We start from the raw sequence: 16609 nt of genomic DNA, 5'->3' as shown, positions 1-16609 counted from the left end.
AATGAAATATTTAGGTGTGTTTTGTTCAGCTGTGAAGTTTGGTATGTCATATGCAAGAACAGGGGCAGCCCAACCATTAGGTCACCTGAGGTGGGGGCCTCAGGTGGCACTCTTTAGGAGTGGCATCTTGGGGGGGGGGGGGCAGCTTTGCAGCATTTTACCTGGTCACAGTGACTTGCCTGGAAATTACATGATATTAGAGGTGTGGAGGCATTTTACAGTTATGGAAGATCAACATTTTGCTGAATGCATTCGCTGTGAAAAAACCATCAGTAGAAGGAATGTAATGTTCCAAAGGAGAGGCAGAAGTAAACAATTTGTAGTCAATGAGAGGATAGAAGAATGATGATGATGAAACACCAGTATGGCGCCCACAGAGTTTAGTCAAAGAACACAAACCCGACATGGTCACATTTCGGCAGACGGTTGCATCGGAGTATAGTCTCAATTTGCCAAAACACAAGACTTTGCCAAAAAGGAAATAATTAAATGATGATCCTTGATCTTCTGCGTATGATCTATTATCATGCAGATGGTAGCCATACCAACTGCTGGTGTCTGAAAGAAGTTCTTCAGAAATGTTGTCGGGCTGACTGCTAATGATAGAAAAGTGCTCAAAAGTCTTGTGTTTTGAGAATATATCCCTGATGCAGGCTCCTGCCAAAACGTGGCCGCATCGGATTTGTGTCTTTCAATACTGATGTTCCATCATCATCATTCTTCTATAATCACATAGACCACTGAGGGAAGCTAAAGGGCCATTTTTGAAACAGCAGCCTGCACCATCACTTTCAAAAACAATACCTTTAACTAGTGTCTATTTTAGCGGAGGAGGACAGTACTTTTCTGGGGACTCCATCCTCTACAAAAAATCTCACAGGAATGAAACATAATCTGCCCAATATTTAAAAAAAATTTAACCAGCCAGGAATGGCTCCTGGCTGGTTAAATGGCACTCTCCTCAATTCACTTCACTGGCTTTCTATCCGTTTCCGCATAAAGTTCAAACTCCTCTTATTGACCTATAAATGCATTCACTCTGCAGCTCCTCAGTACCTCTCCACTCTCATCTCTCCCTACATTCCTCCCCGAGAACTCCGTTCACTGGGTAAATCTCTCTTACCTGCACCCTTCTCCTCCACTGCTAACTCCAGACTCCGTTCTTTTTATCTTGCTGCACCATATGCCTGGAATAGACTTCCTGAGCCGGTCCGTCAAGCTACATCTCTGGCCGTCTTCAAATCTAAGCTAAAAGCCCCAGTGTGCATTTTTTCCAGCAGAAGACACCCTCTTTCTAAAGAGTGCTCACTGTTTGTAAAGAGGCACATTCTTAACAACATTGCTTCCAGAAACAAAAAAATGACCAAGAAAACCCAAATAACGCTAAAATTCCCATAAATGACATCGGAAACAATATGAATTGAAACATTTCTGGCTGTTCATCCCCCTAATCACCACTTCCAGATACTTCAAAAGCATTTTTTATCCTTTGGAAAAGGAGACCTGAATCATTTTTTTGCATTTTGGGGGAACCATGGAGAGCAATATTTTAGTTATACCCTCAGTTACTTTCCATTCTGAAAAAGAGGTAAATATTTTAAAAAATGTTAAGAGAAAGAAAGCCTGCAGCGAAGGCATAGGATTACTGACATAAAATAATGCATCATCTGCAAAGAGCAATCCTATGTTTGCCACATCAGGTCCTTTAATTCAGGACAAAGAAAGATGTTGCTTGTCTGCATAGCAAAAGGCTCCCTAAGGGGAGAAAACAAAAAAGGGGCAGGGGCATCCTTGTCTAGTCCCCTGGGCAGTAGAAATGGTTCAGATATATAGCCATTCACTTTAATCTGAGATTTAAGGGCATGCTAGACGTTTTGTACCCACTGAGTAAAGTTGGGCCTGAAGCCAAAAGCTTTCAAGGTTGCATATAAGAAAGGCCACACCACCCTATCAAAGGCTTTTCCTGCATCTAAGGAAATTAATAGAGAATCCTTAGCAGGATGTTTCGAGCCTATTAGTTTCACGATGTGACTAATATTCTAAAGTCTGTTCGAACTATTTTTTCTTCCTACTTTCATCTTATAAAAGAGGCTTTGTTTTGGGGCACTATATATCTTACGTGCCGTTTTGTGATTGTGCAAATGATCTGAAATGGATAAAAGAGTCTGCAGTTCATCACAGGTCCCTGGAGGCTTGTACCTCCCCCTTTGCCCCCAATCCACATGAAGCCTGGCTATTCTTTATATGTACTTAAGAATGAATTAAGAGTTACAGTAGACATTTATTTAAAACATTTATAGCTCATGCTATCCTGTGAATCTAGGAGGGTTAGAATAGTACATAGAAAATAGCATCAAAAGATTAATAAACAAAACAATTACCCTTAGAACTGAACAAAACCATCCAACACTGAGATTCTGAACGGTGATAAAAGTAAATTGATAAAAAGGTAAATCATGGGTAAGTCTTCAGCCATTTTCTAAACAATAACAGAGACTCAGTGCCACATAAATCAAAAGGGAGTGCATTCTATAAATGTGTCACCAGAAAGCAAGGAGCGATTTGGCCTGTACATCCTAAGAGATGAAGGGATAGGTCTGCCCATTTTACAACCCCATCTCTATCATTCCATCACTTTTTTGCGACTAAAGATCTCTGCTTATGCCAGGATTAGTTTTTGGACCTGACAGTTTTCTTATGCTCCTTTCTACTTTAAGGTTTCTCAGAATCAAGGCTGAGATCTGGTTCTTTAAGTCTTTATGTGGAAAAATCCAAACATTTTTTTCTTCCGCCTTCTGTCCTCTTCCCCTTCCCACTAATATACTTAGTCTGGTCACTGCAGTGACAGCCCAGGGCCAGAAGCCATACATTAAGGCTCTTTCCAGAGTCATACAACCCTGAATTTGTCCACTGTATATCATCCTTATAAAATGGCCACAGCACAAGTTCTTCCACATCATCCCCAATGCCTGCTGACCCAAGGAGCATAAGACTTGACTCATGGCCAAAAAAGCAAATAGAATGTTAGGAATAATTAGGAAAAGAATGGAGAATAAAACAGAGACTATAATGCCTTTGCATCGCTCAAATATTGTGTGCAATTCCGGTCACTGCATCTCAAAAAAAGATATAGCGGAACTAGAAAAGGTACAGAGAAGGGTGACCAAAATGATAAAGGGGATGAATGGTTCCCCTGTGAAGAAAGGATAAAGAGGCTAGGACTCTTCAGCTTGGGGAAAAGACGGCTGAGGGGAGATATGTTAGAGGTCTATAAAATCATGAGTGGAACAGAACAGGTAGACATTAATTGCTTGTTTACTCTTTCCAAAGGTAGAAGGTCTAGGGAGTACACAGCAAAGTTTCTATGTACTACATTTAAGACAAATCAGGGAAAATATTTCTTCACTCAATATATAATTAAGTTCTGGAATTGATTGCAAGAGAATGCAGTAAAAGCCATTAGCATAGCAGGGTTTAAAAAGGGGTTTTGAACAAGTTCCTGTAAAGGGAAGGCTGGAGATCAACTGAAGATTATCAGGGCAATTCTATAACTTGGTGCCAAAATGTAGGCTCCACAATGGGTCACACTTAGCGCCAATTCTATAATGGCTTCAGAGCACACTTAAGCTGTTACAGAATCCTATTGTGAAGCTGCATTGGCATGCCAAAATATAGGCATACTTACATAGTACGGGTCAATGGCTGGTGTAAGTTGGCGTGCCTAAATGCACCATGCAATGCACACAACTGATAATATTCTGCAAGTTGCACACGTCACTTGATGACAAGCCTATGTCCCTCCCATGGTCCACCCACATATAAATCCCTTTGCAGTTATAGGCTAAGCAATTATGGCTCATACTTTATTGTACTTATCACTTAGTACTTTAGTACATTCTGCAGTACGATTGGAGCACTAAAACATAATTACTGTACATATGCTTGTTCTCAAACAAAGATGTTTCATAGAAGTAAACGAAGATACAGGAGTGGGAAATGAAGGGCAGCTAGTCCAATGTCTGGTTCAACCAATCAAATTTATTCTTTAAAACTGTAAATAAAGACTCTTTTGTGTTCAGTTACTCTCTGGTTCATAGAAATAAACATAATGATGTCACTGAGGTGGGGTGTGTTGGATATGCCAAATGGTTGGATTAGCAAAGGTTGGATAATCAAGACTGTGTTGTACTTTCATGACAAGCCAACCAAAAGAAGCTGGAACCTGTCCCCTATTGTCATGCTGCACAGTTAATATTTACTTCTATTCTACTTACAACAAGGTATGATTGTGAGGGAAGGGTCTTATTGGTAAGAGAAGATTCCCTCTTTTCAAAATCGCAGTGGATTCATTTTCTTTGTTGGAATCCCCAGAATGCCTTGGAGTTGGATTACATAGAAACAGAGAAAATGTAGGCAGATAAATACTGTATGGTCTTTGACAGAATAAGTAAACTTTAAGAAATGTTCAAATTTTGGGTCTGTACTCTCGGGGGGGGGGGGGGGGTAATTCTATAATAGGGAACCCTCTACAGGTGCTGGATATGGCAATTATTTGAAGCCTATTTTGTTTAAAAATATATAGGTGCCTACTTTTATCTGCACAATACAAGTGACAGAAACATGTATACATCTTGACATGACCACTTAGCTTGTGTAAAGGCCTATGCCTAGAGCAGTGATTCCCAAACCTGTCCTGGGGGAATCCCAGACAGTCAGGTTTTCAGGATATCCACAATGAATATTCATATGAGCTCAATTTGCATGCATTGCCTCCTTGGTATGCAGATCTATCTCATGCATATTCATTGTAGATATCCTGAAAAGTTGACTGGCTGGGGTTCTCCCCGGATAAGTTTGGGACCCTCTGGCCTAGAGGTATGCATGGGCATATATATTATAGCATGTGCACTTGGCCACCTCTGCTCATGCTCACTGGCAAAGTATAAACCATCAAAGTATGGCACACAAGTTTCTGCTAGTCAATATTCTAAAAAAAAAGTTATTTAGACATGTAAATGACTAGAACAGTGGTTCTCAAAACTGTCCTGGGGAACATAGTAAATGAAATGATGGCAGATAAAGAACTGTATGGTCCATCCAGTCTGCCCAACAAGATGAACTAATTTTACATGGTATGTGATACTTTATATGTATACCTGAGTTTGATTTGTCCTTGTCATTCTCAGGGCACAGACTGTAGAAGTCTGCCCAGCACTCTTCTTGTACTAAAAGTTCTGAAGCTAATGTCGAAGCCCCTTAAAATTTACACTCAAGCCCATTCATATCTATTCAGTCACGATCAGGGTATAGACCGTAGAAGTCTGCCCAGCACCGGTTTTGCTTCCCAATTACTGGCATTGCCACCCAATCTCCGCTAAGATTCCATGGATCCATTCCTTCTAAACCAGATTCCTTTGTGTTCATCCCACGCATGTTTGAATTCCATTACTTTTTTCATCTCCACCACCTCCCGCGGGAGGGCATTCCATGTATCCACCACCCTCTCTGTGAAAAAAATACTTCCTGACATTATTCCTGAGTCTGCCCCCCTTCAACCTCAATTCATAAACCACCAGCCAGTTCGGTTTTCAGGATATCCATAATGAATGCGCATAGACTATAATTCAAACTATGATTAAAAAAAATATAATTAACTAATTACAAAGAAATCATAATCCTTAATCATCTTAATAGAGAAATTGACATCCTTTTTTGAAAACCATCTTAAAACAATCTCAAAGAATAGTCAACTGCTACTGCGTGATTGGATAACCCTCCACAAAACTCACTACAATTACATATACAGCAATGTTCCTGCAATTGCAATAGACTCTACCATAATAAGCATTTGAAGAATAAAAAAACTTCTTGAGAGCACCCACTCTCTTAAAATGAAAATTCATACCAGTAGCTTTTATTACTTAACAATTGTCCATGAGCACATCTGAAACATCCCATCTTGATTCGCACTGCACTGTCACTGTCACATTTCCAATAACAAGAATATTCTTCAGCTGATGCAAATTCAAAGAGATCCAGTGTTTAACACTTGCATAGTCTGAAAGCCTTGATCATTTAATCACACTTCTTGTTATCCAATCACTTGGGGTAGAAGTTGATTATTCTTTGAGATTGTTTTAAGATTGTTTTCAATAAAGGATGTTAATTTGTTTATTAAGATGATTGAGGATTATGATTTCTTTTGTAATTAGTTAATGAATACACATGGGAGAGATTTGCATATAATGGAGGCAGCACTGACAGGCATGTCAATCTCTCTCATGCGTATTCATTAGGGATATCCTGAAAACCCGACTGGCTGGTGGTCTCCCAGGACTGGTTTGGGAACCACTGCACTAGAATATTGCCATTTGTGTACAGTCTTGCCACTTAAAGTAGGCGGCTCTTTGTAGAATTACCCCCTCTGGGTCCGATTTTATATATGGCGCTTAAAATTAACTCACGCTAGGCAATTACACTTAAGCATATTCTAAATACCGTGCACAAATTTACACATGGAACTTAGAATACGCTTAGGCATTCATGCGACTAAATCTACACGTGTCCATTTACGCCAGCAAAAAGCTGGTGTAAATCCCTGCACATAGACTTATGTACACTGGCCCATATTTTATATTTTAGATGCCCACCAAACGCCCATTTCCACACCCCATTTTACCTGTGCACATTATAATTTAGGTGCAGTACATTACAAAATACACTTAACAATGTACATGCTTAAATTCTAATTTTTGTCAATTAGTGCTCGTTATTGCTTGTTAAGACCTGTTAACAAAGCTTAAAACCTTGATAAAACAATGAATCTACGCCTAGATTTATTCATGGAATCACACGTAACTCGAGGCACGCTATATAGAATATGGGAGTCTTTGTCTCCTTTTGCTTGCCATGTAGAAGGCACTAGAGAGACAGAGAAGAGTTGTGTCGATAGTGAGTCAGTCTAAGAACTGGGATTACCTGAACTGCAGTTCGGTTGTGTTGCTATTTCCAGTCTGTAAGGAGATTTGCTATTTGGGAGTTATTATGGACTCTATTTTGTCATTTACCTTGTTCTATAAATAACATCTATTGAACCAACTGAAAACATGGTTTAATGAATCTGATTTTTGTATGTTCTCTGATCTATAATGTTGCAATTCTGTGTACCTTGTTTTTTCAGCTTCATTGAATAAAGTATTAGAGTTAGTGCAAAATTCAGCAGCAAGCATGATCACAGGCTGTAAAAGATATGATAATGCGGAGTTTAAGTGCACTATATTGGTTTCCGATAGAAGCTCAGATCAAATTTAAATGATTTGACATTCATATTTAAAACATGACAAGGTCTAGCTCTCCTTATATGACATTATGTTTGCATAGAGGAAAAGCCAGCTTGAACACCGAGTCTGACACAATAAGGATTGTTAGATGTTCCATTTATGTGAGTGTCACTGGCCGAACCTTATGGAATTTGCTGCCTTTTGCTCCTTGGCAGGAACATCATTTGTTTGAAGCTAACTACTTGAAGGTTTATTTATTCATTTATTTATTTATGACATTTGTATCCCACATTATCTGAGCAAGCTGAGGTTCAATGTATCTTACATGCAAGAAAAACATCAAATTATAATAGTCAGGTAATTGCAACATTTTAACATATTAGGAATAATCGTATGTTTATTATCAAGCTAAGGCTAAAAGTATTGGTTAGGTTGAAACATATAAGAGATAAGACATGTACTTAGTAGAAAAGCCTTTAGTAATTTGCAGAAGCTCAGATAGTGTTCTATGCATCTTAATTGCTTAAATAGAGAATTTCAAAATTTGGTACTCTGATATGTGAAGCCTACAACAAGAACTGATTTGTAAGAAAGACTTTTATAGTTTGGATAGTGGAGCACGAGGTATTCTCTAGATGTTTTTACTGCATTATGTGAAGGTAAATCAATTAAATGTTGTATGTATGAGGGTGATAAACTGTATATAATTTGGTAAACAGTCATGCAAATTTTAAAGGTGATCCTGGTGTTTATGGGAAGCCAATGAAATTTTAATAAAAGAGGGGAAGCCTTCTCAAAGCCTTCTTGAATGCCTAATCTACTCTGTCACCTGCAATATAACTATGTATTTCCATCACGGAACAATGTAAGCCACATTGAGCCTGCAAATAGGTGGGAACATGTGGGATACAAATGCTACAAATAAATAAATAAATAAAGTGCAGAAGCGCTGCCTACGACTGGTAGCGCTATAGAAATGATTTATAGTAGTTATAGTAATAGTAGTAATTCATTGAATTGTGACAGGGATTGGTAAGGATATAATGATTTGTGTTTGTATATCTGTTTGTTTTATGATGATGTCTCATGCTGGTCTGTAACACTGCTAGATTGATTAGGTAAGTGGGATAGAAATATTTTTAAAATATAAATACATTTCTCTGACTAGTCTTACCCATTATTGGTTTTACCTCATTGAACAAGCTGCAGCTCTTGCTGCATGCAATGAGGAACAACTAGTGGATCAGCCTGACCAGTAAAAATGGAGCCAGTTAGAAGCCTTAGTTAAAAAAGAATGATTTAAATAACAGTGTTACTAATCCCCTAAAACTCCAAGAACAGTCATTCTTAGTTTTTCTGAAGGGATTAATTGACATGTGATTTGGTTGACATGGAGTATCTGGATTTTTAGAAGGCACTTAATAAAGTCCCTCATAAGAGACTCCTAGAGAAGTTAAAAATTGATACTGTAGGATAGGAAGCAAAGTTCTGCTGTGGATTGGGAACTTGTTAAAAGATATAAAACTGAGAGCAAGATTAAATAGTCAGTTTTCCCAATGGATAAAGGTAAATAGTGGAGTGCTTCAGGTACTGGTGCTTTTTAACACATTTATAAATGATTTGGAAGCAGAAACAACTAGTGAGACAAACAAAATTATTCAAAGTTGTTAGATCATGAACAGACTACGAAGAATTGCAAGAAGACCTTGTGAGACTGCGGGGTCCTTTTACTAAAGTGCGCTGAAAAATGGCCTGCGGTAGTGTGGACGTGTGTTTTGGGCGTGCACAGAATCATTTTTCAGCGCACATGTAAAAAAGGCCTTAAATTTTTTTTTTTTGCCAAAAATGGACATGCGACAAAATAAAAATTGCCGCACATCCATATTGGGTCTGAGTCCTTACCGCCAGCCATTGACCTAGCGGTAAAGTCTCACACGGTAACCGGGCAGTAATGACCTATGCGCGACAAATACCACTTGGTGTGCACCCATTACGCGCGTCAGAAAATAAAAAATATTTTTCAGATGCGCGTATCAGACGCGTGCCAAAAATGAAATTACAGCAAGAGCCAGGAGCTCAGTGATAACTCCATTGTGGCATGCGTTGGGCACGCATAGACACTTGCGCGGCTTAGTAAAAGGGCCCCTGAGAAAGTGGGGATTAAAATGGCAGACAGAACTTACTGTGACAAGTGCAAAGTGATGCACACAGGGAAAAATAATAGTAACTATAAGTACAGGATGCTGGTTTCCACATTAGGAGTCACCACCCAAGACAATACATTGAAATTCTCAGCTCAGTATATTGCAGCAATTTAAAAAAGAAAATAGACTGCTAGGTATTAGGATAGGAATTGAAAATAAAACAAAGAATGACATAATGCTTCTGTGGCGATCTCTCCTTGAGTACTGTAGTTCCGGTGGTCCCAACTCAGAAAGTATATAGCAGAGCTAGAAAAGATTCAAAGAAGGGTAACAAAAATGACAAAGGTTTGGAACATTTCCCTTACAAGGAAAGACTAAGCTAGAGAGGGGGGACTGAGAGGAAACACGACAAAGGCCTATAAAATCATGAATGGGGTGGAACAAACAAATAAGGAATGGTTATTTACCTTTTCATACAGTACTAGTACTAGGGGACACTTCCTGAAGCAAATAGGTAAGCACTTTTTAAAAAAGCTCAAAAATATATTTTTTCACTTGGCACACAATTTGTGGAATTTTTCATCAGCGGATGAGGGCAAGCACTCAGCATATCTGGGTTTAAGAAAGGTTTGTGTAAGGTCCTGGACAAAAATCCATAAACCATTAATAGCCCAGTAGATTTCGGAAGGCCACTTCTTATCCTGGGGGGGGGGGGGGGGGGGAGGGACATGCATGTTACTGGTCACACAGTGCAGAGAGGGGTTGAGTATGGGAGTTAGCTCGCGTGTTACACCTGACCACACACTGCATTAAAATGAATGGTATTGAGGCCATTCTCCAGCTTATTTTCGGAAGAGATTGCCGGCCATCTTCCGACACAAATCGGGAGATGGCCGGCCATCTCCTGAAGCTGGCCAAATCGGTATAATCGAAAGCCGATTTTGGCCGGCTCCAACAGCTTTCTGTCGCCGGGACAGCCAAAGTTCCCGGGGGCGTGTCGGAAGGGTAGCGAAGGCGGGACAGGGGCATGCTTAAGAGATGGGCTCCCTCGGCTGATAATGGAAAAAAGAAGTGGCGAGAATTTGGTCCACTTTATTTGGTCCCTTTTTTTTCAGGTCCAAGTCCCAAAACAGTGCCCGAACTGACCAGATGACCACTGGAGGGAATCGGGGATCACCTCCCCTGACTCCCCCAGTGATCACTAACTCTCTCCCACCCTCAAAAAAACAACTTTAAAAACTTTTTTTGCCAGCCTCTATGCCAGCCTCAAATGTCATACTCGTGTCCATTGCAGCAGTATACAGGTCCCTGGAGCAGTTTTAGTGGGTGCAGTGGACTTTAGGCAGGTGGACCCAGGCCCACCCCCCCCACCTGTTACGCTTGTGGTGGAAAATGGGAGCCCTTCAAAACCCACCCGAAACCCACTGTACCACATGTAGGTGCCCCCCTTCACCCCTTAGGGCTATGGTAGTGGTATATAGTTGTGGGGTTTTGGGGGGCTCAGCACCCAAGGTAAGGGAGCTATGCACCTGGGAGCTATTTTTATTTTATTTTTTTATTTTTAGAAGTGCCCCCTAGGGTGCCCGGTTGGTGTCCTGGCATGTCAGGGGGGCCAGTGCACTACAAATGCTGGCTCCTCCCACGGCCAAATGCCTTGGATTTGGCCGGGTTTGAGATGGCCGGCCTCGGTTTCCATTATCGGCGAAAACCGAAGCCGGCCATCTCAAACCCGGCCATCTCTGACATTTGGCCGGCCCCAACCATATTATCGAAACGAAAGATGGACGCCCATCTTGTTCGAAAATACGGTTCGCCCTGCCCCTTCGCGGCACCGTCCTCAGAGATGGGCGTCTTTGGTCGAAAATGCCCCTCGGCACATGTTCCTCCACAATTTCCAGAAAGAAACAATGACCTTTGAAACATGCATGTTCAACATGAGAATTTTATTGCCAGGTCTGGGGCAGCATAGAAGAATTTTTTGAGAGGATTTCATGCCCTTTGTGTGATTAAATGCCTGGTTTAGAGCCCGGCTGAAACCAGAATCTGCTGAAACTGAATCTGCAACTGAAATTGGCTGCTGGAAACCAAAACTGAAGCTGCCCCCCAACAGCCTACACGCCTTCCCCCCACCTGACCAAAAATTCCCCACTCCCAAGCTCCCCCCCCCCCCAGTGGCAGCCCCCTTTCCAAGCCCCTAACCTGGAAGTAGCCCCCCTCCCGGGCCTACCCCCTGGTAGCGGCCTCCTCCTGGGCCTATCTTGTCGTCGGTGGGTAGTTGGTGCAGGAGCCTCCCCACACGGTAGCCGGGCAGTAACTCCGAATTACCACGCGCTGGGTGCGCATAGGCACCTACGCGGCTTAGTAAAAGGGCCCCTTAATGTTCATAGGTCCTTATGTTGTTGTATCGAAACTGTGTCACAAATGACCTCTCAGAGAGAGATGCTGATCGATTCAGTGCAGTTTGGACCTGACGTTGCCTGTGACACCTTTGCTAATGTAATCCAATTGGCTGCATTTCATGCCAGGTCGTTTGTGACTCTGTTGGTTGCTTCCTGAAAGATTCCGTGGGAACTGCAGAAATCATTTCAAAATTAAGAAACCAGTAATAATATTTGTTTAAACTGATGCCTAGTAAGACTTACTACTTGTTACATCTGTACTTTTGAAACTATGCACAGTGCACAGAGGATGCAGGAGTTTGCTAAGGGAAAACGATTTATGGTGCAATACAATTTTTGCTTGCAATTAGAATCTAATTCAGAACTTTGGTGGAAAACAGTTTCAGAAAGATAATTCCTTTATGGTTTATGGGCTATGCAAACCAGGGGGGGGGGGGGGGAACCGCCCCTGTAATAACAAAAACCAAACAAACAAACCCAAAATCAGTTTGGGAGAGGAAAAGAAAAAAAAAGGCCCTGCTGCTAAAAGGACATACCCCCACCTACTGGATGCCTACGTCTTAACGCAGCCAGTTCCTGTTAGCCAGACTGCTGCAATGTTTCCTACCAAACAGTACTTTGAGCTGAACAGGCAGAAGCGTTGAGCGAGTGTAGCATGCAAGATGCAGAGACAACGACACCTTCCCTGGAAGTGTGTTAAGTTTCAGGACCACCAGACACAAGAGACTGGGCTGATGAATGTTGCTCTTTAATACCACCTTTTTTTTTTTGTGTTGTTTTGTTTTCTGATAGGGCCTTTTCGTGGCAGTTGGAAAAAGAGCTGCTGTAAAAGCCAAGAGTCATGACAGCTACGACCGATTTTGATAATCTGGAGATCCAGCAGCAATACAGCCGGATCAACTCCCGCTGGGAAACCTTCGATGAGGAGCTGGACAATGACAACAGTTCCGCCCGGCTCTTCGAGAGGTCCAGGATCAAAGCCCTGGCAGGTACAGTGGATTAACCCTTTTTGCTCCACTTTTCTGCTTTATGCTAGCTTTGCTGTTTGGAAATACCAGGCTGTAGTATCAAACAGGTTTAGGGTGGTGCAAGCAGAGATGCTGTAAATTAGCGTGTGACTTCGTTTTGGGGATAAAGAAACGGTTGTGTGTGCCATGCTTACCTATTTATGTTTCGTGACTGAAATTATGAAGCATGATTTGGGGCAGTTGAACAGAAATGCTGACGATTTTTTTAAATTTTATTTTCAAAGAGTTGTCAAACTAGCTACACAGACCCTGTCAGAGTCTCGCCCTGTTAGTCCACTTTAAAGGTAGCAAATAGAAACAAAACAAACGACAACAACAACAAACAAAGGAAAATAAGGTGATACCTCTTTTGTTGGACTAACTAAATTGATTTTTGACAGTCTTTTTGACGGCAGAATCTTCTTCTTTCTTTCTGAAGATATGTAAGATCCAATCATAATAAAGCTTCTAAAGATGTGGAATTTGTGTTAGGACATATATGGTGACGATCATGGGCAATATATACCAATGAAACAAGGAGCTCTTCTAATTAAAGTGTTACTTAAGATGATTGAAAGGAGTTCAGAAAAAGTGCAAAAAGGGAAAAAAAAGCTATTCAGGAGAAATGAAGCAATTCCTTTTAATTGTAATCATTAAATACCAAAAGAAAACAAGAACAAACACTTTTTTTTTGAAGGATTGGTTACTTGAAGTGGTTCAAAAAATATCCACTTGAACCCCCCCCCCCCCACCTCATACATAACTTCAGAGTTACTCAGTTCCAAGAGGCAAACTTTTTAGTCAGTGCTGATTTTGAATTCCCATCCTAAAAGTACAGTGACATTTCTAGTCCCTGATTTTACCCATTGAAATCAGTGCTGTAGGTATCATAATGCATCAGAATAGGGCTGTCTGAAATCCAGGTTGGCCTAAAATTTTTCTCTTAGAACTGGCTAACCTGGCAGACTTGATACATGTATATTAAGCAATAGTTTTCTAGTGAAATGATTTCCAATTATTTACCGTCTTAGGTTTTTTAGAAAAATATGTTTCTCCCTTAGAGCCAAATTTCCTAATGGGTTGCCTTACCAACTTTGTAAAAGAGAAAAACCTACCTCTTCCATATCCCACTCCCTACCCCTCTCTCATATCCAACCAAGTCTTTCAAATGCATGATCCACATTCCTCAGAGCCCAACACTATAAGTGTTCTCCAGATACCAGTGGCGTAGCCACAGGTGGGCTTGGGTGGGCCAGGGCCCACCCATTTAGGGCTCAGGCCCACCCAACAGTAGGACACGTTGGGTAGCTGGTGGGGATTCCAAGCTCGGCCAGCTGAAGACTTCCCCCTGATGATAATGAAAACGCTACTCTCCATGATACTGGCACCTGAGTATGCTCATTTTTCAGCGCATACCTGCTGCGGACTGCCAAGATGGAAAGAAGCGTTTTCCCCGCCAGCTGAGATATTTTTTGCGTGGTGGTTGGGGGGGGGGGGGGGGGAAGAACACTTGGTGCCCACCCAAAATCTGTTGTCTGGCTACGCCCCTGCCAGATATATAATCTGTAATCCTCTGGAGTACACCCCTATATGACATCACCTCACCATACAGTTCCTGTGGACCCATGGCAGAAACCTCAGTTATTCAGGCTGAGAAGTTAGTTCCTAGTGGTTAGGGTGGTGGACTTTGGTCCTGGGGAACTGAGGAACTGAGTTCAATTCCCACTTCAGGCACAGGCAGCTCCTTGTGACTCTGGGCAAGTCACTTAACCCTCCATTGCCCCATGTAAGCCGCATTGAGCCTGCCATGAGTGGGAAAGCGCGGGGTACAAATGTAGCAAAAAAAAAACCTGCTCCTGATATCCTTGGGTGTCTGCTGCAGCCAATGCATGAGTGCAATGGCGAGAAGGCAAGTCAATGATGCATGTGTTCAGAGCTGCGTACTTGACTTGGCCTTCATGTGGTTCTTCCCCTGTGTGCTGATGGCAAGCTTCCTGTGTAAAGAGGAAGACCATCCTGAAATGATAGCAATAGCAGCTGTGCTCACTGTTATTTATGTTGCATATGGTCACCCACTCCTGGTGTCCTGCCTTTTATATATACTGGCCTTTAGCTGCTGGTTTTGAACTTATACCTATAGCTGGCCTGACGTGCTGGCTGACAACTGGCCAGTTGGTAACTCTACGTGGTGAAGATGACTGAAGAATTGAAATATGTGCTGGGGCATGAAGCATAATTAATTATTGAAAGAGTCTCAAAAGAGTTGTGCTACTTTTTTTAAATGAATTTTTATTAATAACAAACTCTATAATGTTGATTTTATTGGTATTGATATACCACCTAACATATCCATATCAAGATGGTAAAAGCTAAACAGTATAAATCGCAATAAGCATTATTTATTTATTAGGATTTATTTACCGCCTTCCTGAAGAAATTGACTCAAGACAATGTACAACAAGAATAAGCCAAACAGGCAAAAGACAATTACAGCAGTAAACATATAACAATGCACATTATGGCATTGTATACTACTTTTCCTTAATTAGGTACCTTGGCTTCCTATGTTCTATATCTATCTTGTTCCAAGGTTAAACGTATGTAATGACCCAGACCTCCAATATTGCAGTAGATTTCTTTATCAAATAGACCTCAATACCTCCACCCCTGGTCTAACACCAAATTGGTGAAATAGAACCTTTATATAAAGGATTCCAGGGATTCTGTGGGGTTAATTCCTATCATAGGTCATAATTTTATTCAAAAAATTAAATTTATGTTTTACCAACAAGAAACTGCTAATAATTATATTGGCTGGTCTTGATCAACACATACTGTCACATCTTACATAAAAATATCATGACTCCAATATTTACACGGAGACCCCTTATCTCGATACTTTCATTTTCTATTTTCTATAATTATTCATCTTTTACTTCCGTCCCTTTAAAATTGCACTTAACTGAATTCAGTTTGTTCTTCTCCAGCCGGCTGGTGCATACTCTGGGCCCGTGAAGTTTCTGGTAGTCTTTTCTCTAATATGAGGATCTCTTCGTGACGCCGTAATTTTCTTTAAATCTCTCCTTGATATATCAACTCTGTTCCTTCTTCCTTTCTATGTTATATTTTCCGACGAAAATAACGAAACCATGGTAAATAACGAAAATAATGAAAAAACATTGGGGTATCCTTCAAACACAACAAGAATTTAAAGAAAAAAGATTGATGATTTCATATAAGAGAAATACGAATCTACAGGACACTCTTTGTAAATCAGATGTATGGACGGAAGAACATACAAATACAGGCATCCATAAGAAATGTGGTAGATGCAGCATATGTCCAAACATTCTAGAAGGATCGATTTTGGAATGGGAAAACGGGCAACAAACAATTAAGGTGAGAGGTCAATCTAATTGTGAAACGGAAAATGTAATATACGCATGCAGATGCCCTTGCAGCAAGATCTATATAGGACATACTTCAAGAAAATTTAAAACACGGATAATAGAGCACAAACATGGAATAGTGCACAAAAAATCGGAAGCACCCATGGCACAACATTGTGCAGAACAGGGCCATTCTTTTGAACAAATGCAATTTATAGTATTGGAAGTAATAAACAAGGGTAAGAGAGGGGGGGATGTTAAACAACAGCTATGGCAGCGTGAACAAAGATTGATTTATCAATTTAAAACAACAATGCCTAGGGGACTGAATAAGAACGTTGAATGGAAGGCATTTTACTAGCAGCCCCTTTAAATAAAAGAACGAAAGTG

The 16609-nt window shown here is 40.9% G+C and overlaps 1 protein-coding gene across 2 annotated transcripts in view; it reads left to right on the top strand.

The window, feature by feature from the left end:
- The window catches only part of SPTB (spectrin beta, erythrocytic), a 239980-nt gene that overhangs the window by 54045 nt on the left and 169326 nt on the right, over positions 1–16609 (top strand). Inside the window, exons 1-2 of one of the 2 annotated variants that reach the window (XM_030214006.1) lie at positions 12460–12514; positions 12616–12812. In XM_030214006.1, coding sequence (XP_030069866.1) covers positions 12665–12812 — 148 coding nt within the window. In that variant the 5' untranslated portion in view covers positions 12460–12514; positions 12616–12664. Of the gene's footprint in view, positions 1–12459; positions 12515–12615; positions 12813–16609 lie in introns of those variants that run through there. The other variant, XM_030214005.1, reaches the window with a different exon arrangement.

Source organism: Microcaecilia unicolor, chromosome 9 (assembly GCF_901765095.1).
Source record: "Microcaecilia unicolor chromosome 9, aMicUni1.1, whole genome shotgun sequence".
Lineage (NCBI taxonomy): Eukaryota > Metazoa > Chordata > Amphibia > Gymnophiona > Siphonopidae > Microcaecilia > Microcaecilia unicolor.
The sequence above is the reverse complement of the archived record's forward strand: the minus strand, read 5'-3'. Positions and strand labels throughout refer to the sequence as shown.